Source organism: Marmota flaviventris, chromosome 9 (genome assembly GCF_047511675.1).
Source record: "Marmota flaviventris isolate mMarFla1 chromosome 9, mMarFla1.hap1, whole genome shotgun sequence".
Lineage (NCBI taxonomy): Eukaryota > Metazoa > Chordata > Mammalia > Rodentia > Sciuridae > Marmota > Marmota flaviventris.
The window spans coordinates 113481549-113508365 of NC_092506.1; the positions used below are offsets into that span (position 1 = coordinate 113481549).

The 26817-nt window shown below is 37.1% G+C and overlaps 1 protein-coding gene across 5 annotated transcripts in view; it reads right to left on the bottom strand.

Annotated features, from left to right (window-relative positions):
* Nucleotides 1-1558: 1558 nt before the first annotated feature.
* Arhgap32 (Rho GTPase activating protein 32) overlaps nucleotides 1559-26817 on the bottom strand; it is a 288193-nt gene continuing 262934 nt past the window's right edge. For all 5 annotated transcript variants that reach the window (XM_071616860.1, XM_071616861.1, XM_027945492.2 and 2 more), the window contains 11 exons: nucleotides 24581-24683; nucleotides 22432-22576; nucleotides 21890-21972; nucleotides 17979-18086; nucleotides 17557-17702; nucleotides 16811-17006; nucleotides 15033-15178; nucleotides 13288-13359; nucleotides 10476-11354; nucleotides 8836-9818; nucleotides 1559-7574 (listed from right to left, as the gene is read on the bottom strand). In XM_071616860.1, coding sequence (XP_071472961.1) covers nucleotides 5322-7574; nucleotides 8836-9818; nucleotides 10476-11354; nucleotides 13288-13359; nucleotides 15033-15178; nucleotides 16811-17006; nucleotides 17557-17702; nucleotides 17979-18086; nucleotides 21890-21972; nucleotides 22432-22576; nucleotides 24581-24683 — 5114 coding nt within the window. In that variant the 3' untranslated portion in view covers nucleotides 1559-5321. The remainder of the gene's footprint in view (nucleotides 7575-8835; nucleotides 9819-10475; nucleotides 11355-13287; nucleotides 13360-15032; nucleotides 15179-16810; nucleotides 17007-17556; nucleotides 17703-17978; nucleotides 18087-21889; nucleotides 21973-22431; nucleotides 22577-24580; nucleotides 24684-26817) is intronic.

Here is a 26817-nt window from a genome sequence, read left to right on the forward strand (position 1 = left end):
AAAAAAAAAAAAAAAAAAAAAAACAGGCCTTTGAATAACAAACAACAGATGATGCAGAGGCTGCGCAGTTCAGGACAACCTTTCAAGTGCCCAGTTCAGAACTTCCTTTTGTTTGCAATTTTGAGGACCTAATTGGGTGATTTCCAAGAGGGACTAGAACCACAAAGAGGGAGAGGATGGAAGTCTATAGATAATAAAAGAAACAATGCCAAGAAGGGTATTAAAAAGAAAAAAGGACAAAGAACATAAAATATATTTTGGTAGTAAGAGAGAGCATTCGGTATAAAAGCAAACACTCCTTTTATCTCAAATATGTCCATGAGGGAATCACTAAATTATAGTCATCTAAAGACATAAATGAGAGACATAAGTAATGAATCTTGATGTATACTGGCAGCAAAGTTTGTGGCTTGAAATGTGCTATGAAGAGACTTTAATTAAAATATTGAAAATAAAATTTAAACCTCAAGCTTTTTATTTCCCCCCTAGAGGTATGCTGGAAGACATACAGGATGTTTTGGTGTTTCTAGATTCCCAAGATTTTACTGCAGAAAGGAGTTAATATTTAAAAAGTGCATTTTCCTACAGAAAAAAAGACTAAAATCTCAAACACCACTAGTGTCATTTTTCGCCAATTCCTTAGTGATAAATACATATTTTAGGGGATAGTTATTATATGTTCATCAGTATGAGATATGAGATAAATGCTGAAATAGTTGGAATGACTAGCAGAGTTCCATAAAACTGGAAGATCCAGTGAACACGTCAAAGGTGTCTTACCAGGGGCATCTGGACTAAACAGGCCGCTTTCCTGATTACTGACCAATGGGGGTGGGTTCTTAATTTTTTCAAATGAAGAATGATTTGTAACTTTTGATTCCCAGTAGGAAAACTAGTTTTAAAATAGCTAAATATTGAGAGTTGCCACTTCCTGCCCCCAAATCCTGATTGATACTGAAATATCTGAGAACTGGCACAGGGCTAAGACTGGACAGCCTATTAGGCAGTGGGTTATAGGTTGGCACTTGGCTCAGATCTATAGTAATTCATTTCATGGATACAGTCTCTACTGAATATCCACAAGGCAGTTTACCACATATGGCTAAGTCTAGAGGATCATTCTTTATTGGTTATTTTACTCTGAAGATAGGAATCTGATATGCTGTATGAGAATCTTAAAAAATGTTTTTTATTCAGACACCCTTTCGGAGGATTCTGAGTTCAGAGGCCAATTTGACCTCCTTGGGTCAGCACACTGGGTGCCAGGCCACAGAAAAAAAGCACATATTCCTAAGAGCCCTAGGGGCATCACATTTGCCTGGATTTTCCACAAGAGATCATGAAGCTTCTCCAGTTCTGAAGAGTTAAGTGTTGGAGCTGTGGGGAATTTAGTCAGGCAGTGGATTGTGGCACAGACAGAAACAGGATCCCTCCTCAAATAATTGGTATAAGAGGTTATGTCATACAAATATCTGTCTTCTGGTTCAAATATCCCAAATTAATCGCGAATCAATTATAATTCATGTAAGATCAAAAAAGAAACACATACACAAGAAAGTCTGTTTTAACCTGAAATAATTCTGTTGATATTTGAATTGCTTTCATGGGACATTTGCTTTAAACCACAAGATATCTCCATCTCCAAGTACAAAATCCCTTCTCCCCACCCCCCACCCAAACAAACAAGAAAACAAACAAAACCCCAAACCCACAACTCAGCTTCAAATAAGTTTGGAAGAAATGAGACTCTAAATATTTACATATGGGGCAAGAAATAAATCACAAAACTATTTACAAAAATACACAAGCTTATATGCATTAACAATTTACACCAGTTCACAAAAATATTAAAACATAAAAAAACACTATATAAATTAAAGAAATCAAAAGTATGATCTAAGACTTCCTAGGGTGCTTCTCTCATGCAGGTCATGGTTGAAAAATCAGGTTTTGCTATCTCAGAATCTAAACTGTAAAACAATCATTTTTATTCTTTGAACATTAACAGTACTAAGCAGATAAGAAAAAAAGACCCTCTGTGGACACCAACATTATCTTGCACATATTAAAAATACATCATTCCTGACATTTCCATTACACAGTACTGACAATTCACATGCCTCTAACCATTTGGAAGAAACTTTCTGACATACTTTGACTTTCTTATTCATTTCCTTGCACTCTCTGTTCAGACCATACTTTGCCAACATACTGAATAGGTGACCTAAAGGGATGGAACAGATAAATGGATTTTATAGGCTCCTTCTTGAACTAAAGGGGCAAATTTCAAATATACATCATAAGCATCTATTTCTGCTTCAAATGTGATACCCACTCTTCTATCCCAACTCACGTTCATGGTCCCTCTTCTTCACAGAAGTAGCTCTAGAGTTTTTCAACCTGACCTAAATATTTAAAAATGCTTTGCCTTCCTAAGGAATTGTGCAGGCCTTACCCTTGGGACCATCCCAGGGAGTTCTTCAAACTGAGCATTTAAAATATGTGAATGAAAAGGAAATTTATACAGTAAGAAATAAGGCTCAGATTAAGTTTATTATAAAGAATATGGCATCCTTGGGACTCTTAGAGTCCCTAGCCAGACATCCAGGGAATACTTATCTCAATCAAACTGAACTGTGGAATCAGAGTTTTTTTCAAAAAGATAAAATCTGGAGACATGGCTCAATAAATTAGGGGTTTAATGCATAAGGCAGTTCCACTTCCTTGATCATAATGCTCCATGTCAACATTTGAAAGTAATAACATTCAATTACTGTATTTGTGAAGTCACACACAAAGGTGAACAATGCTGAGGTAACCTGGCTCACAGTGATTTGCCATCTGATTTCTACCCCACATATTAGGAAGGAAAAGATGTGGGCAAAGTCTTTCAAATAACTGAATCCAAAGTTAAGGCTGTTGCTACATAATTAACTAAACTATAGACTTTCTCTAAAGTTTGTGTTTCACACTTATACCAGTAATCTGAATCATTATTCTATATTCAAAATATTTACCTGATATTTCCAAACCCATAGGACATTATTAATAAAGAAGTTGTTCTGAGGAATTAAATGTCATATTTATAAAATTGATTTTAGTTTCAGGAGTAAACAATGTGTGTGTGACAACAAATCCACAGATATTAAAATTGGCCTGGACTTCATTCACTACTTCTTTCTGGGCCCTCAGTTACTGAAGCCATGTGTCCACTAGTTACACCAGCCCCCTCTTGCTAACATCCAGATTGCTGGTGAGAACTTTCAGGGCTGGTATGATCTCCAAGGAGCAAGGGATTGCCTACTTGATAAAAAGATGAATAAGGTTAAAAAAAAAATTAGTGCTGCATATTCACCAGAGATCCAACTCTTCAATGTAGCACCCAATGTGTTTGTGTGCCAGATGGAAGCATCCTCTCAGGTTTCCTAACATAAACATTTTCTAACATCAGTTGGGCCTGCACTCTTAATGTAAAGGCCTAAACTTCTACAGACATTTCACATATTGTTTTTTCAAGATCTTTACTCTGGTCTTTATTGCATCCCTCTGATCAATTCTGGGGAACAAAAGAAAACCTTATAGAGTATTTTCATATATAAATATGTTGCTCTGAAATTTTTCATTTTCTAAATATAAACCCCTAAAATGTAATCACATGTTTTTAAATTAAAAAAAGAGGACTGGCATGAATCCTAATCTTTACACAATTTCACAGCAATAATAGCAGCATATTTTAGCCTCTTAAAAGATTTCTTCTTTTGCTCTAAATAAAAGATAATTCCAAGTTCTAAAAAGCCAGAGCAGCAATCATCCAGTAAATGGAATAAAATCTCCTGTGTATTCTATAAACTGAACATTTACAATATGTGAATGTATAAAACTCAAGTATTATCACAAGTTATGGAATGGAATGACAATCTTAGCTCACACAGTAAATACAGGACTGTTCTGCTAGTCTGGTGGACCTGTGGTGGGTGGGCTGGGAAACAAGAGTAGAGTTAGGCTAGAGAGATGTTCTGTTCCTCCTCTGATAAGGAATGAACTTTCAAAAGAAAGTCCTAGATATTAAACATGTTTAACATGTCTACAGAGTTATAAAGAGCTATACCTGAAATGCTGGTGTAGATGATAATTACAGTAAGACCGTGATCATATGAATACAGAGTAAGCATATACTGAGTGACTCCTTAGAACATTATGGTAGCTGCTGGAACTCCAACTGGTGACATGGGGCTGTGTACTTGGTGGTTACTGCAACAATGACATGCAGTACAGATAATTTGCAGTTACTGTAAGAATTCCTAGGGAACATATACTCTGGTTTAGAAACAGAAATTATCACATAAATCTATATTCCTGAAAACAGTCATAACACACTGTTTTTTTCTTTAATTGGAAAAGGTTGCTAATTTAGAAGAACAAGTACTGTTAACATTTTACTGGAATCCCAATTTACTAAATATTATTGGGTGGGGGAAATCTGCAGTCAGGCATCACATTAAAAGCAATGATACAGCTTTCTGGTGTTAATAAAGTTAATTGACAATAAGAATTTCACATTCTTCTGCCTAGGATGTTTCCCTAAATTCTAACTTGAAAAATCCCTCCTGTAGTGACATGAGCTTGCTCACTGTGAAGAGACTACTGAATGTTTAAAGTCTTAATTTCTTTATGTTTTAATTATAATGCTCCAATTGTCTGACTTATCTGAAAGATAAGGGAGTTTTCTCCACTCTAATTTAACATACAACCAAAAGTTAATAAATTATTAATATAGGATGGCTAAAAAAATAATTTAACACACAAGCCCCTTCTCGGTCAAGATGAATGAAGTGATAATGGAAAGAAGTTTCCATGTGGGCAGGCTGTGCAGCCACTGATGGGGGCGTAGGAACATAACAGCAAATGCAAAAGCCCACCAGGAAATAGATGTAAACTGCTCTGAACTAGGTAGCAAGTGCTAAGAAGAAAAGACAAAGTTAAATTTAAATTCAGTTAAAGGCAGTCCTCAGGCTCTTATAAATTAGCCCTATATGGCAAGTACGGTCTGTGACAAATTTCTTTACTATGTTTTCAACACAGTGCTTTACAATCACTCAGATCTCTTTTAAAGACAAAAATGACACAGTCTATAGATGAAAGAGGTGGTAATGAAGCAGGAAAGGGCGGGGAGGATGGTGATTTGTTTACTTTTATTATATTTTCTTTTTAACGTGGTCAGGGGTTTTGTAGATTTTTTTTTTAATCTTTTTTGGTTATTGAAAAAAATAGAACAGTCCACTGTCCAGCAGAGGCTGCTTCAACTCTATTGCTCCCGGGGCTCATTCTGCATGAATCTGTGTGTCAGGATGTGGCAAAGACAACTCTGTGGGCAGGAAAGCCCCTTGACCCAACGCTGTAGCATATGTCCTGCTCTGTGGGTGGGCAAAACCAGAGGGCACATATGTTCCCATGCCCCCGCCTCCAAAGCCTCCTCGCTGGTGCTGGGGCAGGGAGTGGTAATCCTCCAGGTTGTCATACTGGGACACAACAGTCATATTGCTCTGGCGCTTGCTGTGCGTTTGGTACTGGTACAGCACACTGGGGTCCCTTTCCATGTTCTGGGTATGATGAAGTTTTAGGCTATGGCTCCTCTCTGGCTTAGGGGGTGGGACCATTGACTGAGTGAGGTGCTCCTCCTCTTTGTAGCAGTCTCTGGAGTGTTTCTCAGGGGCAGGTGGCTGCCTGGCTCGGGGCCGCTCCAGCTCTTTGGAGAGCCTCACCTCTTTGTGGTTCAATCTTAAGGACTCCTGCCCTGTGGTGTATTTCCCTCCAGAATTATGGTAGCTGCCTGGCTCAGAAGTGTCTGGAATTGTTTTGGGCCCATAATCTAACTGGCCAGTTGCCTGGGGGTATGGTGGCCCATTTTTTGATTCACATAATTGCCTATGGCTTGCTTCCTGATGCACCCTGTGCTCTGGGAGACTACAACCCATGTCATGAAGCTTTCTATTCCTAAGGCTGCTTTGCTTCTGAGGGAGGGTTGGCTTCTCTGCCTGTATACTGCCATACCCTCCATGGTGGGGGGCTCTGTCAAACTCTGGGTCTGGATGCTTCCTATAAAAGCGGTCATCTCCCTCAGGACTCACAGCCTTGGCTGGGTGCCGCCCTTCCTTTCCTTCTGCCACTGAGAGAAGTCCAGTTTTCCCAGGATCTGATTTACTGCGCAGATGGATGACATAGATCCCACCCAGGTCATCCTGCACAGCTGGCGTCATGTTGTCATACTGAGACATAACAGGCGCTTTCACCTTCTGCCGTGCACGGCTCTCTCTCCGGATAGACTGCATGCGATATTTTTCCATGTCCTCTAGATCCCACGAGGCGTAGGTGTGCTTTACATCAGCAGGTGGAGGCATGTTTACTACATTATGGTCATTACCAGAGAAATAGCCAGTCATGTTGGTCCGCGGGCGTGGAGGCAAACCAGAGTAACTGTACAAGTTCTTGCCTTGTAGCCTGGGATTGTAGAAAGCAAAATCACGACTTGGCAGGCGATGAAGGGGCCTCAACTGTACTGTGCTATAGGCATCCACATCACACAGGGCCCCATCAGGACTGTAATAGGAACTAGAGGAACTGGAATATGGACTATAGCGGTAATGGACCCGTCCATTCTCAAAGTAAGGCTGAAGCTGAGTTACATGATAATCTGAGCGGGCCTGGGAGGACTGATATGGCTTAAACTGGTACAGGGGCCTTGGGCAGTAGGCTGGTTCATCATCTGGGGGAACTTCTGTCCGTGAAATGGGAACAGAACGAATCATGGAAGATGGGGGAGCATGGAGAGATTGCACCCTCCGGATGGTAGGGTATGGTGGAATATCTTCAGGATAGCAAGCATTCCTAACTGAGGAGCTCAAAGAAGAAACATACTCCATCCGGTTGCATGGCTTGGAGTGGTGTCCAGACGTGTTTCTTCCCGGGGCCACATAGGTGTTATAACGAGGACCCATGGAGGCTGGTGGCTCTGATCGGGCACCATACACTTGGTGTTGCTCCAATTTATTATGATGTGGAGGTACACTCTGGGGACGGAATTGGCAGGTTGGAGTCATATTGAAATGCAAACAGTTTTCTGGACCAAAGGGCTCAGTGGTGACATCAGGCCTAGCAAAGGAGGAATAAGCTATTTTCTGAGAAGCATGCTTAGGTTGTGGGACAGGCAGTGGCAAAGGCAACACATCATCCACTGAGGCTGATGACGCAGTGACAAAGGAGTGGTAATTTGAACTGCTAGCGGCATCTGCACTGTTGGAGTGCATGGCGGCAGCCATCTTACTCTCCATTGTTCTGGTGGGGGGCATTGGTGCAGAAAAGCCACAGGAGTGCCCAGGGAAGGACTCGGCTCGCATGTGGAGCAGTGGGGCCCTGGTACTCTCCCGCACTTTCTCAGGCAGGCCTGGCTGGAGAGCAGTAGTAACCATAGGACACTGAGCAGCAGCTGCACAGCTATCACTGACAAAGATGGGTGCAGGGTCATCCACGGCTCGAGGTTCAGGTGGCCTCTCTGGAGCTGGAACTACTCCGTGAACCTATTCAAAGATGAAAATATTATGAGTCCATTTTTTTTACACTCCCCTTATGAAATCAAATGCTATTAATTTGTAACTCACAAACTGAGGCTATTTAGGTAGCAGCTTTAACCTTCCCAAGCCATGCAGTTGTACTGGACCTGTTTCCACTGGCAGGAAAAAGAGCCTATGCTGCTACCTGGTATATTACCATCTCTGGAGAACTGTTCAGGGTTTTCTCCATTTGTGATGGGTTTTAAATATGAGAGGAGGTTGCCTATGATGATGTCTTAATGTGAAGACCGAAAGGTTTGTCAAATAACACTGTCAAGCTTAAAAATAAACATTTGCCCTACTGCTCTAGCTTAGTCTCAACATCAAGAACACTTTATTCAATAAATATAATTGATTCTATCATCTGGAAGTGGTTCACAGTTGGACATAGAGAGAAGTTGTGAACCCCTAATACAGAGAAAAATACAAAAGTGACTTGTCCAAGGTGGCATTCAAGTCAGAGGTTATCTCTCTCCCTACCTTTGACCAACTCATTTGTGGACCCATAGGCCAAATACAATCCTCACAGAAATAAGCAAATAAGCTCTCTCTGAAAAGTAATTGCTAGAACTAGCATCCTCCAAAGAAGGACCAGAAATTTAAGTCCTTTCAATTGAAGGTGACCACAAAAAAAAAAAAAAAAAACCTGTGTGACAACTTTTAGCATTTTGTATATAATACTCTCTCTTCAAAATACATACTTGATTATGGAGCAATCTGCTGGTTAAGGTTGAGAAAAATAACAAAAAATCCTAATGTACTAAAATCTTTTACACTTCTAAAACAGGCAGAGATATCTTCAGAGTGAGGCAAATTCACTGAGTAGATGGGAATGATTGGCATAGCGTAGTCATACATGACTTGCCCAAAGTCACGGTGAGTCAGTGATGGATTTCCAAAAGGGGAAAAACAAAAAACAAAAAACCCCCACATGCATGACAGCTAAAGCCCAGTTTGTCTCATGTTATCCCTTTGTATAACCATAAAGAAATGTAGGAAGAAAAGGTACCAGGTATAAAATTGTAGTCATTTAGTAACTGCTGCAGCAGCCAGGCAAAGGCAGAACCCTAACTTCAAACCAGAAGTATTTCATGGAAACCTGCCATAAGTGTTAAAAATTATGTTGTATTCAAATAAAGTTGTTATCAAAGATAACAACACACCCTGCTGAAAAATGACATACCTTTGGGAAAGCATATTTCATCTCACCAACCTTCTCTCTTCTTACCTTGTGGGAATCATTCAGTCCTATACTGGCTGCAGCTTGTACTTGCCCCGCGACTGGCAGCTGCTCTGTGGTCCTCTGGGCAGGAGGCGGGGGGAGAGGGCGATGACTTCTGTGTGTGCGCTGAAGGGTAGCAACAGCAAACCCAGTGGCAGTGGACTGTTCACTCACAGCCCAGCTGGCATCCCTGGTGCTTATTTCAGCTGTTGCTGGAGTCGCTGTCATGTAAGTCATGGTGGCTGTGCTGGTATTCTCTTCAGGGGACCCAGAAAGAGGACAGCTTTTGTCTCTAGGCAAATTTGAAGGCATGGAAGATTGGTCTGCAAGTTCTGAAGGGTGATGGGGCTGATCCACACTTGCACCAAGGTAGGCAGGAGACTGATCCCCACTGTAGAAATGGAGTGCAGACTGGTCCTGCTCTACGAAGGGGATGGTTGCCACAGTGGTCTTCCCAGCCTGGTCTTCAGGGAAACCTACATGATCATCAGACTTTTCTGAGTCTGTTAAGGGAACTAAAGTAATTCTGGCCTTTTCTGGGTCCCCAGATAAATAGTTTCGATGTAGATGGTTTCCTGGTAAGTCTACTTGGTGGAGTTGCTCCCCAGATTCATTTACCTTGGTATGAGTAGGATCCCCAACAGCTGTTGTCTCTGGGAGAGGCTGGTTGCAGTTTCCCAGTGCATTGTTCTGGAGGTGGAACTGCTCTGCTGGTCGATCTGTTTGGAAATAGGCCTTATCTAGAGAAATACTAGAGTACGGACTGGGCAGTTTATCTTCAGCTGTAGCCCCTGCTGTGTCTCCATAATTTGTGTACCCAGCCTGAGAAGTCCCTGGTCTCTTCAGTGACTGAGTAGAGGCTTGCTGCGCAGACTCAGCTAATGCTAGCGCCAACATTCGGGCGACATTTTTCGGAGGCGGTGGCGGTGGGATAAGAGAGACTGAACTGACAGGAACAGGCTCCTGAGGGGGGTCATGGGTAACTGCTCCTAGTGGGAAATTGGGAAAAAAAATGAGAATGAAAAGGTAGCTTACGTTATCCTATACGGAAAGCCAAACACTCCCCACTTGATTATTTAAAAACAGGTGCCTTCCATATTTCAAAATGGCAATCCATGATCTTCTATCCCACATGCAAATGCTGTAGAAAATACATCTCGTTTGGAAGGAAAACTAAGAGTGCTTAAAGGTTGCAAGCTCCTCTTGAATTGCTACAGAAATGGGGAGGGGGCTCAGAAAAGATTGCTTAGAACACAAGCTTCAAGGCTTATGGATTGTTACTAAGGCTAGTTTTCACACTGGATGGTATAGGCTGTTAACTTGTAAGGCTACAATAATGATATTCATTAGAAGAGAAAATTGATTCAAGAGCTATGAAGTTGTACCAAAAATTATCAAGGAATTCTCACTGTCCATACAGGTAAGGGACTTTTGTGATGGTCTGAAGCAGGACCACAAGCTCTTTGGGGAGTTTTGTTTGACTGACTTTAATGTGGGGCTTGAGCCATCTGCCAATGCTCAGAGAAGCATTCTCCTGGATTAAAGGCTACCTGTGGAGCAAATTCTCTCTTAAAAGGCACAGATGGATTTACAAGATTGAAGATCCCTCTTAATTTAAAGAAAGAATGGAGGAAAACAAACGGTACCTGTCTGAGTCTGTCCAGAAGCTACAGCCTTACTCTGACTGCTTGAGACAGACCGCTCCTCTTTCCCTGGCAACTCTATTTCTTCAGCAGCTACCTGGTCCAGGGGCTGGATTTCAGGTTCACATCCTTCTTGGGCCTCTCTCTCATTTGTTTTCATCTTTACTATTTGGGTGGGGGATCTATTTGTGATATCACTTTCTTCTGTGCTTTTGTCCCAGGTCGGAGATGATGCATTCTGAGCTGCAGTATTTGAGCCAGTACTGATGACTTCTGACACCCGAGGTGGAAGGGTCACTGAAATCGGCTCAGATATGTTCATGGAAGGCGATTTGCTTAATTTTCGTCCAATCTTCGGAGAGAAAGCATAGACGACCTTTTCAGTAAATGAGGATGATTTGGATGACTTCTCTTCAGTTGGGCTCAGGTCCAGGGTAAAGAATGGACTCATTTTCTCCTGAACTGGAGAGACAGGTTCAGAACTTGCTGTGCTTCCTGGAGTCTGAGACTGGCTACCACTTGGCTCTACATCCTTTTTACTGGTACATGGTTTATCCTTGGAGTATCCTAATGAATCTAAAAAGGAAGCACCACTCTCCAGGCATTCTGATTCGGCCTTAGGGGGACTACACTGAAATGACATTGGATCAAAATCCAGGCTGGCTACTCCAATATCTGGAGGGCTCAAGTCAACATCCTCAGCTGAATGAGGAGACAGGAGAGCTGGGATATGCAGCAACCCTACCTCCTCCTCACTCTCATTGTCATGGGGCAGATTATCATAGGAATTACAGCGGTTCCCCAGCATTTCTCCATTAAAAGAGGCAGACAGGGCATCACTGCTAGATCGGGGTCTTCTGGGTCGGAAGAGCTTGGAATCACCTAGTAAAAATGGACAACAATGTCAAAGTATGAATGTCACAGGATATATAATGCCATGAGAAGCCACCTACTTGGTATAGCAGTAACTCACCATTTAGGTAAGAAAATGCAACTTTTCATTTTCTTTTTGTAAATTGTCTCGAGACACACAGATCATTGCAATAACAAAACTCCCCAACCAAATGCTAAATAGCAAGCACATTTCATATAATCAGAGGGAGAATGCAGTGCTTCATGGTTTTGATAAGAAAAAGGACCAGGACTCTTGAATTGTTATTGGTCCAACACTGACTCTTTGTGTGACTCTGGGCAAGTTTTTCATTTCTTTGTGTCTTATTGTATCACTAGCCTCACACATGACTTGTGAGGTAAAATAAATCACTTTAGATAGCATTTTGGACATAAAATAGCAAAAAAGGTTGTTTCTTTGGAGGAAATATCCTATGCTACCCAAATTTCAAAAAAAAAATCTTGATTAAATAGCATTAACATATACTTAAATGATTCCTTTCGAACACTTAATTTCATTTTTTTTTTTTTTTATTTATAAGACTAGGCCTTCAGTTTCTCAAGCAGAGTCCTGGGGAGTGGTAGTATTATGCAATTTTATGATGTTGCTAAAAGTCCAACTGGTAAAAATGAAACCACTTATTCTATGAGACTTTTAATTGCCATAGTGAAAATGTAATATAAGAAGTGAGCAATCTGTGTATGGGGTGAAGGTGGGAGTTCATAACCCACTTGAATCAAAGTGTGGAATATGATATGTCAAGAAATTTGTAATGTTTTGAACAACCAACAATAAAAAATTAAAAAAAAAAAAAAGAAATGAGAAGCTATCTTAACATAAATATATATACTGATACATCTACCACTTAAAAACATAATCTTGACCCAAATATTATTTTCCACTTGACATGAACCTAGTCCATTGCATTGTTTTCATAGATTATGCTGACTATAGTTTAATTAAAAATCTTGGAGAACTTTTCTAAGATTGTCAGCCACTCAGATAGAGTGATGTGGGAGCACTATGAATCACAAGGAAAATCACTGGTCAATGAAGATCTGGCAGTTAGAAAGGTTAATAAATGAAGATGAGAAAATTGATCAAGATGATGATACAGGGATACTTGAAAAGCACATGATCTGAATATCAACAGATTAAGAAAAGCCCTTGGAAAATTGATATAGTTTTTGATTACTTTTGTAGAAAGGGCCTTCTTTATAATCTGTGGCACAAATCAAAGATCAAATAAAGTTCTTACATTTGTCAAAAAATATTGTACCTTCTTCCAAGTCAATGTTGGAATAATTCCTGGTTTAGTAAATAGTTGCAACTATAATTTAACTTCACTAAACAATATAATACACATTTATTTTAATATTTTAGTTTTGTTTGTCAAGTTACATTGCAACAAAACCTTTTTCATGGTTACCATGAAATCTTGGTCCCGATTTTAAACAGATCCATTTTACATTGCTTCTCCACGTGCTAATTATCCTGGGACAATGAGACCAGCTATAATCAATCTGCTTTATGAAATTTAAGGTCAGGTTAAGCAATTTGGAAGACAACTGGTCTAAACATCAAAATGCTTCACTTTATATTTTGTAGCAAACATTTTGTTCCCACTTGTGAAAGTTAAAGAAGGAGACAGTTGAAATCCCAGTTTTTACAAGGCATTAATCAATATAAATGGTTAATTTAAAACATTTTAGCCATTTAAATAGTAATCCTGCCAAAATACTGCTGCCATATTAGAACAGCAAAGAACTGTAATCTGAACAATACTAAATACTAGAATTCTTGGAAATGATAATCAATAGTCTATTTATTAAGTATATATTTATAAAGTACACCCAAGTGCTATGTTCATGTTCTCTTATGCAAGCTATCATGGAATAAAACAATTGATTCTTTCAGTCTTACCATCAACTGCATGAAGAGAAGTAAGAGACTCCTCACTTTTTGCTGAGCGAAGGGTTCCTTCTGCTCTGCCACCTGAAGAATCAAAACCAAAAAGTGTTTAATTTTAATTTTGCCGCATATTATACAGTTAAAGGGATCAGTGTTTTTCCTAACACATGCTTAAATTTCCAAGAGTGGTTGGCTGTACAGATTGAGAGTCACATTCAATTTACCACCTTCTTATATAAAGTGTTGTACTATTCTCAAATGGTGTCCTATGTTCAATTCTCTTTTCTAAAGGATTATGAACTTGAGCATAGAGATTAACTAAAAGACTTTTCTTGTGTATTTCCTAAAGACCAACATGATACCCAGAGATGATATCACATTAGACTTACAGTGGCCCCACCCTTAGTGACTGAAGTCCTTACAAGAAGAGAAGACAGAGAAACACAGGGAAAGCCCTGTGAAGATGGATGCAGAGACAGAGTGATGCTGCCTCAAGCCAAGAAATGCCAGGAGCCATCAGGAGCAGGAAGATGCAAGGAAGGCAAAGAAGGATTCTTCCCTGGAGCACAGCCCTGCTGACAACAGTAAAAGAATGTATTTCTATTGTTTTAAGTCACTTGATTTGTACTAGTCTTTTACAATTGGCCTAGGAAATACTTATAGTAATTTCAATTACATATGGTGAATCTTATTTGCTAGACACCTCCATCCTCTCTCATCCATTGGTAGCATTGAGGGCACTTCCATTTTCAGCCCCTTCTCCCTAATGGAGATATCACCCAACCCTCCTGTTCTTTGCCTACTTTCCTGACCACTTCTCACTCTATTGTCATGACAACTCTTCCTTTTATAGTCCTTTAATGATTGCTTTTCTTCAGAATTGTGTCTGTAATCTGCTTCTCTTCTCACCCTGCACCTATGTCTTGAAACCCAATTCTTAGACCCTTGTTGATTAGGTGAAATCCCTACTTATTCTTCAATATTCAAATCTACGGTTATCTTTCTTACTACCAGCCCTGCCCCAAAAGATCAGACAATGCCTATCACAGATATCTTATACAAAACTGTTTCAATAGCTATGATTATGCACTGAAATTTATTTCCTTATACATGGGACTTTCCAATTAAGATGCTATAGGCAGTATGCTACCTTAATTTTCTTTCTATCTGTAGGGCCTGCTATCAAAATACCTAAGACACGCTTGGTACATGACTACAAACTGAATGAATGATGAATTAAATGAACTGAACATTACACTGCCAACATTACTTAAGAAAAAAATCCCTTCTAGATTCAGAAGCTATTATCAGAACATGAATTTTAAACTATATTTCTTTGATTATAAGATATATAAACCTCAAAGACATATTGAAACATAGTTTTGTCATTTTTTAAAGTTACAAAAATATCAATTAAAAAACTAGTACAGCAGTATTTGTTTATTACTAATAATATATAAGCTATGTTACAATATGCTTGAATTTTTAATCACTTCATCCTACATATAATCTACATAGTGTCCTTAAGAAATTGGGTCCCTCTTTGTATTCATATGATTTCAAGTTGGTGATAAAGAATTGGTCACGAAGACAATCCACCTGGACCACACAACTGTGCACATATTAAAGGATAGCCTATCATAACAACACATGCAGAACGTGCCCAGAGAAACAAAAGGTTATCACTAGGCAGTAGAGGGGACTTAGTAGACAAAATGCTTGCCAGCCACAGAACAGTGCTGTGGGAAGGCACTTACCTTTGAGAGCCATAGCTTTCATTTCTGAAGGCTCACTCTCATTACGCTGCAACTTCCGCTTAGAGACTGATGATGATTTCCCCAAGTTGAAAAATGAACGCCAGCTGCCCACAGGAGATTTCTTCATCTTATTTTGAGGCCTCTTTCTATGAGACAGAAAATAATTAATCAATGTTAAGACAGCCAAGAGTCTATCTTATAGAAAAAAAATGAACAAATAGTAGAAAGAACAAAACAAACCAAACAACCTGGAGAGGCATAGCTGAAAGAATAAACAAGCCCCCTCCTTCTACAGGGTACATGCAACACAGTGCAGCTAAAGCATGAAATGGAACTTAAAGGAGCAGATTTCTTATTAGTAACCAGTTTCACAAAGATCATTTTTATGCATATCTTCATATTTACAGCCAACATCACAAGCTGCAACGAAGTGAGAATAAGACACAAATGCAAATAGAACTATTCGGACCTCCAAAAATAAAACACAGTTGAATAAAATGATTTTAGGTATGAGTAGAGAGAATAAGAACAAAAAAAGAAAAAACCAGTATACATTTAATGCCAAACACTGCATTAACACCTTATACATAGTATTTCCTTTAAATCAGATATAATTATATTAAGATATAATCATATTTTCATTGTACAGCTGAAGAAATTAGTCATTCAAGTAACTTCCTTAAAGTTATAAAAGTAGTAAGTGATGGAGTCAGGTTTGAAACCCAAGTCTATCTACACCCCAGTATCTACTCTTTTAAATGCAAGTCTATAAGGAAGATCTTGAGTAAATTATGGAGCTAAAGTATAAAACCAAGATGCTAAGAGTATGTCTCAACTTTTTGCTCTTTTAGTCATGGGAAGCAAAAGGAAGCTAGAGGAGTATAATAAAATATGGGAAAAAGACATTCTAATGCATTATTATTAGTACAATCCCATCCAGAGAAGTGAGATCCTTACATTCATGTGCAATAGCCAAAGGAGTAGCAGAGACATCAAAAATAACTTTTACATACATTAATCTTCCTACTATAACCTAGTAAAGAAGATACAGAAACCATGTTATTATCATTTCTTTAGAGGTACAGAGAATTTCAGAGCTGGAAAGGACACTGACAGGGCACACTACAGTGGTTCTCTAATTTTTGAAAACATCACAACTGCTTGGGAAGCTTGACAAAGGACTTATCCTAGAGCTCCTGGTACAGTGGGCTTGGAATGGGGCTGGAGGATTACTACAGCTATTAGGTGACATTGGTGTTGTTGGTCAAGAGAATACACTTTAAGAACCACTGACCTATCTGAACCTTAACATGGAACCAATTTCAAGCAAGTCATTATCCACTTACTTTCTGAATAAACTGTTCCAAAACAGCTTACTTCTAAACAAATTTCTAAAAAACGTATCTTGGAGAGAAAAATCCACACCACATAAATAGTGCACCATTTTTGCCCAAATGACTTTTTTTTATGACATTATTCTGTGATGCTTTTGCAAAACTAATTCTTATCATTCCCTTTGAGGTGTTAAGCATCATTCACATTCAGATAAACAGGGTTTGTGGGACTGGCCCATAATTTAATATGTGAATACTATAGTACAAAATTAAATGTGAAACAGACCTGGAATGTGGCTTAGTGGTAGAGTGCTTGCCTGGCATGTGCAAAGCCCTGGGTTTGATCCCTAGCACCTCCAAAAAGTTCAGAAATAAAAACTAAAAGGAAGTAATAGCACATGGCTATGAAAATCACATTCTTAAATAGGAATTAATAAATTTTACCTTTCAAGTGGGAATTCAATTATGGTATGAAATTTCCCCTGAAGTGCAGCAGGTCCTTCTCCTACTTCAATATATTTATTTTCAGTTACAACTGGAGAATTGACCTGAGCCTGTGTTCTTGCCTGGGCTTCCTCCAATGTCAGCAGCTTGGTGGATGGAGAGGATACCAACAGGGATTTGGGCCTTGACAGAGAAGCTTCAAAAAGAAAAAGAAAGAAATGACGTAGTCAACAATTTTAGCATGTATCAACCTGTTTATCCTCTATCTGCCAATCAGTGTTGTATCATATTTCCTTCAGGTCTTTTAAATGGCAATAATCAAAGCACTTTATATCCAGAGAGAAACACAAAATGACATAACCAGACCACAGCCACACACACACACACACACACACACACACACACACAACTTCTTTAATAATTTATTTTCCCTTCTTAAAAGATAACCAAAAGGCATTTTTAGTTTTGGAAGAAATTTTTCTTCTCTGTTCCACAAAGTACCTTAATATACATCAATAAAAGGTGCCAAGACTTGTTTTATACGTCATGAACTTAGATCACAATAGGTCTGATATATAGTGTTCATTGTATTCACACAAAATAACTCAATTTGTGCATTATGAAAAATGGACATAAATTCGCTGTCTTCTAATGCCATATTTTAATTGAGACAAGCAATACAAAGTTTTCTATCTTTTAGAAGTTTAGATACATGTTTCCAGGAGCAAATAAAATCTGTGTCATACCTGCCCCTTCCTGCATGACTGCACTGATTTTGCCACTGAAGAGCACGTCTACATGATTGAGGATGAACTCAACAACCACAGACTGAATCCTTACTTCCATGAAAGCAGCTGTTCCACTGAAACAGGCAGACTCTATCTGTTTTGATCTGTGAGGTAAACAACATTGCCATCAATTACAAAGAGAACAGTCATAAAGAACATCTTTTAAAAATGTGTAAATCACAGGCAAATCAGAGAAAGAAATCATACTTTTATAGTAACTTAGCTAAGCCCCATATGCCTATTTTGGGGAGATGCTAATAAAAGAAATAATTTGCCTTCCTCTTTAAATTTTTCCTTAACAAACACTGATGAATTACACTTTTGGTTCTAGTAATAGAACTAAAACAATCAGTTCTATTAAAGGTCATAAGTCAAATTACCGAAGCAGGTTTGGAGCCCAGACAATTGCTAGATTTTTTGCATGCATATTTGTGATGGAACAGTAGTCCGCAAGAAGAGACAAGTGCCTCATCAGGAACTCCAGTGTTCTAAAAAATGAAATACAACATATTAACAGACAAAGACTTTATGGAGCAGTATATAGCATAAAAGCCACTAATTGATTTGTAAATTTTCAATAGAAAGAGACCATACAAACCCAAGCACATTTTTTGCTGCCTACTAAGTTCAAATATTATTAGAATTGAATTCTCCACAAAAGCTATTTTCTGGAACAAAGGACATTTTGAAGATATAATATTTACTTGCAATAGACAACTAATAAGAAAGGATTTAAATACTTCCATGAAAGAAAAAAAAAATGTTTCAAAGGCCAAAAATAAAAATTCCAACAGACATCAAGGGGAGACTATTTGAGCAACCACACATAAATATTATCTATCAGTTATCACATCTCAGTGTCCCTATATCTAAATGGATAGGGATTAAAACTATTAAAAACAAACAAATGAAAGTCAGAAATATAAGATTTTATTATTAGAAACAGCAATGAAAGTAAAATTTTGGTCTACATATAAGCCACAAAGATTCTGGAGGGCCTAACAAGGACTTGGGAGGAGCAGGAAGATAGCTTTGGGACTAGGAACCCTGTTTTGTCAGGGGGAATCTCATTTAATTCTCATAGTCTAATCACATACAGTATTCCCAGCTCCTTTGTAGGGAGGGAGAAGTCAAGGCTAACCTGAAATTATACAGACAAGCAGTGGCAATGACAGGATTCAAATCAAGGTCAGCATGGATTGAAACTGCCTGCTCCTTCAACAGCATCTATGGTAGTTTTTGTCCCTCCTGTATATAATCAGATAAAAAACACAGACAGCTGGCCTAGCTGGGCACAGTAGTGTACACTTGAAATCCCAGCAACTCATGAGGCTGAGGCAGGAGGATCGCCAGTTCAAGGACAGCCTCAGCAACTTTGCAAGACCCTCAGCAATTTTGTGAGACCCTGTCTTAAAACAAAATATTAATAATAATAATAGACTGGTGATACAGTAAAGCACCCCTGGATTTAATCCCTGGCAAGTTTATGTACACACACACACACACACACACACACACACACACCAAAAATAAATAAATAAAAATTAAAAAAACACAAAAAGAGAAAAGAAAAGTGACCTGGGCTGGAGATTATGTAGAGGTGGGAAGCTTTAAGAAATGTGTCTAAAAGACAATGTAAGAAATAAAAAATTAAAATAACCAAAGATACCTATTTAGTTCATCTGATTATAAAGATGTTTTTAAAAGTTAATGGAGAATTTCAGTCAGGACCCCATGAAGTGAGCACTTTCATATTCAGCAGATGAGAGTGGAAACTGCATAAACCTTCCTGGAATACAACTGGGGACTGTTTTATATTGATAATAAAAATGTTAGTATACTTTGGTTTTCAGAATTGCACTGCTAGCTTTTTATCCTGAAAAAAAGTCTAGATTACATGTAAATGGATGATCCTCATAGTAATATTCAAAATTGGAAAAAAAAACAGTAGTACGTTGATCAAATATCAAATTAGGGGAACATGAAAGAACACTTAAAATCATATTTTTCAAGAACATTTAAGGAATTAAAACATGTAAGTGTTAAAATCTTAGATTAAAAGCCTGAATCAAAAGATATAAAGTAGGACACATACGTATAAATTATACAGAAGAAACTATAATTATAATATTACAAAATGAGAAGTATGTAACAAAAAATTATATATATTGTAGAGTAGAATAGATATATAATAAGCAATATATATAATTCAGGTTGGGCTTACTATGGTTATGTAATATAGATTCAGGTAAAGAGGGTAATATTAGGATCTACAATATACACACATATATAGTATCAAGCAACTGAATATATAGTGTACAAAACATATAAAATACACATGCAATGTATATTATTAAACACTTATTATGTTCAAGGCTTTATTCTGAAAATATAATGATAAACAAGACAGAATTCATGACCTTAAGAAGTTCATGTTTTAGAGAGGTTACATACTGAATAGGTAATAAATTATATATAAAAAACATATAGACGGGGCTGGGGTTGTGGCTTAGTGGTAGAGCACTTTCCTAGCATGTGTGAGGTACTGGGTTTGATTCTCAGCACCACATATAAATAAAGATCCACTGACAACTAAAAAATATTTTAAAAAAACATATAGTCAGATAGGTATTCAATATATAATATGTTGAAGGAAAGATACCTAATGTTTAATAGAAAAGACTACATAGATAGTAGGGGAGCAATATGAAATAAGAATGAAATTATGGCATTTGCTGGTAAATGGATGAAGTTGAAGAATGTCAGGCTAAAAGAAATAAGCCAATCCCCCAAAACAAAGGTCGAATGTTTTTCTCTGATATGTGGATGCTAATTCACAATAAGGGGGGCGGGGGTGCTAGGGAAGAACAGAGTTCTTCTAGGTAGAGGGGAGTGAAGGGAGGGGAGGAGATATGGGGATAAGAAAGATAGTAGAATAAAACAGACATTATTACCTTATGTACATATATGACTGCATGACTGATGTGATTTTATAATATATACAATCAGAAAAATGAGAAATTATACCCCATCTATGTATGATATATCAAAGTGCATAAATGCATTCCATTGTCATATATAACTAATTAAAACAAAGTGAAAAAATAAAAAAGACTGAGGATGTAGTTCAGAGGTAGAGTGTTCCTGGATTCAAACCCCTGTACTGAAGAAAAACAAAAAGAAGAAAGAGGAAAAGTGGGAGGAGGGGGAAAAGAAATTATCAGTATTCTGTTCATGAACATGAAGACTGATGTTTAGAGATATCACACAGGTAGTAAGGGATAGATTTGGAAATTCCAAACTCAAGCCAACCTATCAAAGCCAATATTACCTTGTACCAGGTTCCTTTCACTGACGAGTTAATAAAGAATGTCTTCTCCCTCAATAATATTCTTTAAATAACTCTGTATTAATCAGACTTATCTCCTTGGCTTTCCTTTACAGTATAAATACATAAATTTTCTTTGGCTTATGTCATAAACGCTCCTTAATTTTCCTTTTTCACTATTCAATGGATTCTTAGATCCCTTTAATTTTATCAAATTTCTCCTAAGACATTAACAGAACAGTAAGTCAATGCTAGATTACCTTCTCACTCATGCCCATTATGCATTTGCATGTAGAGTGCTGATTTTAAAATATGGTCTGATTTTAGTACAGATTAAAAAAATGTTAGGTTGGTTTAATGCTGAGTAGAGTACTGATTTAAAAAATGATATATAAGCAATGTCATTTTGAAAATAAATCAGCATTAAACTATTATTTGTACTAGAATTTGTGCTAAATCTAATTTCTTTTTAACAACTGAATTTTAAAAATGTCTTAATTCTTTTTGCATACTATAATATACAGTTTCAACTGTTTTCTTTCTTTCACTAAATGGCAAAGCAATCCTTAATTTTATTCTGGTCTTCTCAGACATAAACAAAAATATATCTGAAAATTCAAACTAACATATAAATCAAACGGGTTTAAAAGGTAGCAACAAGAGAGTCTAGTTGAGTGGGAGAGGGCATCTAACTAGCATGTGCAAGGTTCAAGGTTCAACTGTAGCACCACTACCAAAAAAAAAAAAAAGTAGCAAGACAAAATTAGAATACAATAAAACCTAACAGAAAAAACAAACAGACAAAACCTCAGGTTTAGTCAAAACATATATGAATAAAATCCATTCCAGAGAAGTGGAACTTCAAGGAAATTTAAGTAATTAGAAACCCAAAGGAAGGGAAAAATCAACATTTTTACAAATCAACTGACATGCCTCTGGTGGATATTCACCAATGTGATTCACCTGTAGTGTGGCGGGGGGAGCTGCTGAATGACATCATGAATTTTTATCAGCCTTTCTTCATCTGTTGCTGCTGAAACGGCATCCTGTAACAACAGTTCATAACAGAATAAACCAGTAGGTTTTGCTGGTAAAAATGAGAGTTCTTCATTTATCATTCTGTTTTTCCTCTGAGATTATAAGATTAACTCACTGTATTCTTTGATGCTAAATGACAAGGAAACACAATAGAGCCTGAAGGATGCAAACTTGGTTTTCACACAATGTCAACACTGGAATCTACTAAATCATAATGCTTAAAAACACAGGTGGTAAGGTCAGTGGCTCAAAATCAGAACTAAAAGAATGATAATGTGAAAACAGCAATCATCACCACAGACTAGCTGGCAATAATTGGTGGGTTTTTTGTTTTGTTTTGTTATGTTTTAAGGGGCTATTTTGGTCCCACATATCCACACGGGACCACACCAAACGTCATATAAATTAAACAAAAAAATAGCAGAGCTCTACACCAAGACTTTGAGTCAAGTATGACTGATACTTACAGAAAATTTCTCATACAGCTGGTAGGTGAGCAGAGGGTTTGGGAGCTCTCGGAAGTACAGCTTACAGAGGGAGCCCACCGAATGGATGTCTTGAACATAAGGTTCCTTCGTCAGGTCGGGGACATGCTCGGAGTCAAATTCATGGCTGACTCAGATGGATGAGGACAAAACAAAATTATGTGACTGAGAAAAGCAAATACATGACTTAAATCCTGAAAGCAACAATACAAAATGTTCACCTCTAATCTCAGTGAGTTACTGTTTTCTTCAAATTAAAATTCATGTTAAGTTATATTTGGACTTCAGCAGTAACCAGATATATTATTATTAGAGAGATATCTATGTGGAAATTAAGGGCATAGCTTTAATATTAAAATGGAAATAATCTCTGGCCCAAAACGCTCAACTTTACCTCAGTGAATTGCTATTTTCTTCAAATTATTAAAATTTATATAAGTTATCTCTGGACTTCAGCAGTAAGTGGATGTATTACCACAAGATAAGCATCTTTCTACATAGAAATTAATGGCATAGCTTTAATATTAAAATGGGCAATGACCTCTGAAATGCATTCAAAAGACTAGCTCTTACAGCACATCAATTTGAAAACAGGATTCCAAATTTCTGATGGTTTGAATAACTAATACTTTGGCAACTCCGAAATCCAGGGTTGAGTAGCAACTCGTCTACAAACAACTAGATACAGAAACTTCTCAGCTACAAGTAGTATACAGCTCAAGCAGGATAAGAAAGCCAGAAACAATATAAAGTAATTCCTAGCAAATAACAAATTTTAATAGACAGTAAAATCTATAATATTAGAGTGAGTGAAATAAAAGCTGTGCTCTAGGGGATGGGGTTGTGGCTCAGTGGTAGAGCGCTCGCCTAGCATGTTTGAGGTGCTGGGTTCGATCCTCAGCACCACATAAAAATAAATAAATAAAATAAAGGTATTGTGTCCAACTACAACTAAAAACAAAATATTTAAAAAAAGTTGTGCTCTAAATTCTAAGGCAAATTAAATTTAATCTCCAGGAGGTTAATTAATATTAATTCATAGGCATGAAGCTAACTATCATCTGAAGAATTAATGTGTGTGGACAATATAAATATGAAATTTACCATGTCTGAAACTAAAGAGTAAACAGTCTTCAGTACAAAAACTGATTTAAGTGCTTTCTAACATGTATTCCTAAAAACAAAGATGAGCTCTGTGGTTAATTAAAGTAGTAAAATTCCTACAGAGTAGTGGCAGTTACCATGCATCACAGTGAAAAAGAAATAACAGTATATCAAGAATAGCCCAGAATCCAAGAGGTAAGCAAAAATAAAATTTGTATTTTATTTATAGAGGATACCACTACTTTTATCTCATACATAAACATACACTACTGAATTAGGGTCAAAGGAGATTAGAAAAGGTTTCACTCACATCAATTTTAATTAAGAACCAAAGAATAATTTATTATAATGTAAATTTCACCCCCCACTGTTGTTATGAGTTCAAACTCATTTGTTAATAACTTCAAACATCACAAAGAGGAAAAGAAATACACAATACAGTACTGAAGAGGTTAAGGTGCATGGTTCTCTGACACTACAGATAAAGAAATGCCATTTAGCAGAATATGATGCTAAGTGAAGTTAGCCAATCCCAAAACCAAATGCCAAATGTTTTTTCTGATATAAGGAGGCTGATTCATAGTGGGGTTGGGAGGGGAAGCCTGGGAGGAATAGACGAACTCTAGACAGGGCAAAGGAATGGGAGGTCAAGGGAGAGGGAATGGGGGTATGAGAGACAGTGGAATGAAACGGACATGATTACCCTAAGTACATGTATGAAGACACAAATGGTGTGAATATACTTTGTATATAATCAGAGATATGAAAAATTGTGCTCTATGTGTAATACGATCTGTAAGGCATTCTGCTATCATATGTAACAAATTAGATTAAAAAACTTTTTAAAAAAGAGAGAACAATATGGATAAAAATTATACAGAGAGAACAATATGGGTATTATATCCTATTTTATCTCAACTATCTTACCAAAATTATGATTATCAATGTAAGTTACTCAGTTTTAAAATAATTGCATTTTAATGAGCTGATCAGGAATAAAAATGAAAATGCCATGGACAGTTATTACCGTAGTCTCTGGATATTGGAGGCAACTCCAGAAAGACGATATATTCCATCCACAATGCCATATCTCTCAATGAATGCTGTGCAGCTTTGGAGAACCTGGGGAACTAAAGAAAAATTTCATATACACAGATAAAACTGGTAGTATTCCATGGAATGCAAATTACCAAAATTAAGAATGTCTTATTTTTCATAAGAAGAATAAAATTTGTAAATTAATAATAAAAGGGAAGGGAGGATTAATTCACTACAAAAATGATGAGGGTATGTGTACTTAACTTCACACATAAAGTACATTAGTAGTTCCTAAATAATCAAGACTGGCTTGGTTCATAGCTCCACAGGAAAGTCTCCAGAGCTTTCTGCAGTAAACTTATCGACTCATGTTACAACAGAAAGGTGAACTATTAAGCCCTAACACCATAACTGGTTAAAATAAAAATACAGCTGTTTGGCTGAATTTCATACACAGCAAATGGATATACAAAGTCAAATGCTTATTCCAACAAGTTACTTTTAAGTGCTACAATATTTCACCTCTTAAAAAGGTTTATTTCTCATAGTTAATGTTAATTCTAATTTTATTAAATAAGCAAAATATCAACATAATGCAAAGGTCAAAGCAATTTCAAATAGATGTAATCTTTTCACTCCATGCTTATCTTTACACTAAATTTACTTATTTTTTACTTGACATTATCCAGTTTTCATAAAGAGAACTTTAAGGGTAAATAGAAAGAAGAGTACTTTCTGGTTAGCTTAGTGAATATACATATCTGAATGATTATTTTGGGGGTCTCTGGTCAGGAATAGAACTTTTAAAATATATAATAAAAATTTTAATAACCATTCACAATTTTATAATAGCTGAGATGTGAAAACTCTTCATTTTCTAATGCAGACTAGTCAATTTATAGGCTTTAGTGACTATGATCATTTGATAATGTTAGTTAAAATTCCTGAGAAGAAACACTTCAAAGATATTATATGGTCTGCAAAAAGCAGACTAAAGATGAAACATTCAGAGTGGCAAATAAAACAAATGAGATAATTAACATAATAAAATTAATAAGATAATTTTAGCTAATGTATTTCATTCACAGTATATAAATAAGTCATTCCTTTATTATTACATCACATTTTTCTTAGATTTTCCTTTTTTTTTTTTTTTTTTTGCTGGTCTTTCTTATAGTCTATCTTTTAAATCCTGTCAAATCCTATAAATTGTGTTAAAACTTGAGCTTCTTCTCTTTGATTAAAAAACTAAACAGCAGTTCATAGTGCAGACCACTTCATACTGTCAGGTGGAGTGCCTTTACAATGTACATGTTCTAATTCTCACCAACATCCTATGGCAAAGTCCTATCCTAATCCCCATTTTACAGAAAAGAAACTGCCTCTGTGATGACATTTTTACCCAAGGGCAAACAGGAAATGGTGATGAATTAAGATCCTGACTCAAGCAATCCAAGCACAGAGTCAATGCTTTAAACTTAGGGCAATGTAGTGCTTGGCCGGCTTATGCACTGGCAATGAAGAGCAGCAGAATTGCTGGGCATTTTTTTGTGGACAGACTTTGATGTAAACAATCTGTGTGTAAATGAAATGTTAAATATAAGTATCTTTATAAGAGCTTAAGTTTTATTTCAGATATTGTTCTATGAATGATAACCTTAGGTTTCTGCCTTAGGTTTCTACTCTATAAACTAGCAGTAGAATAATAAAATTAGGGATTAAATATTTCCTATCACCTACTTTAAATGAAATATAGTTAGAGATTACTGAGATAATTAACATAATTACTTAAAGAAAGACAAAAAACAGAGCTTTAATTTTTTTCTTTAAAAACGCTTCTCTTAGGTATGCTCCAAATTAGCATGCTAACTTACCCAGGTACCCAAAATATTGGCCTTGGGAGAAAATTCTACAAGCACAGGATTTTATTTCCATATTATTAGGCTCTCCTAGCATACATTAAAATTTTTTTTCAAAATAAGCTGCCATTTACAAAAAAGGATCACATTCACTGGATGTGTACATCCACTTGATAGTAGATTCATACCTGCTTAAATTCTCCCAAATAAGTAGGAAAACTTTGAAAACATACAGAATAAAAGATTTTTCCCTGGATAATGTGAAAACCCCTACGGACATAATACTTCATGGGAAATGTCTGCATTGCTTCTTTTTATTGGGGAGGGGTGTACCAGGGATTGAACTCAGGGGCGATCAACCACTGAG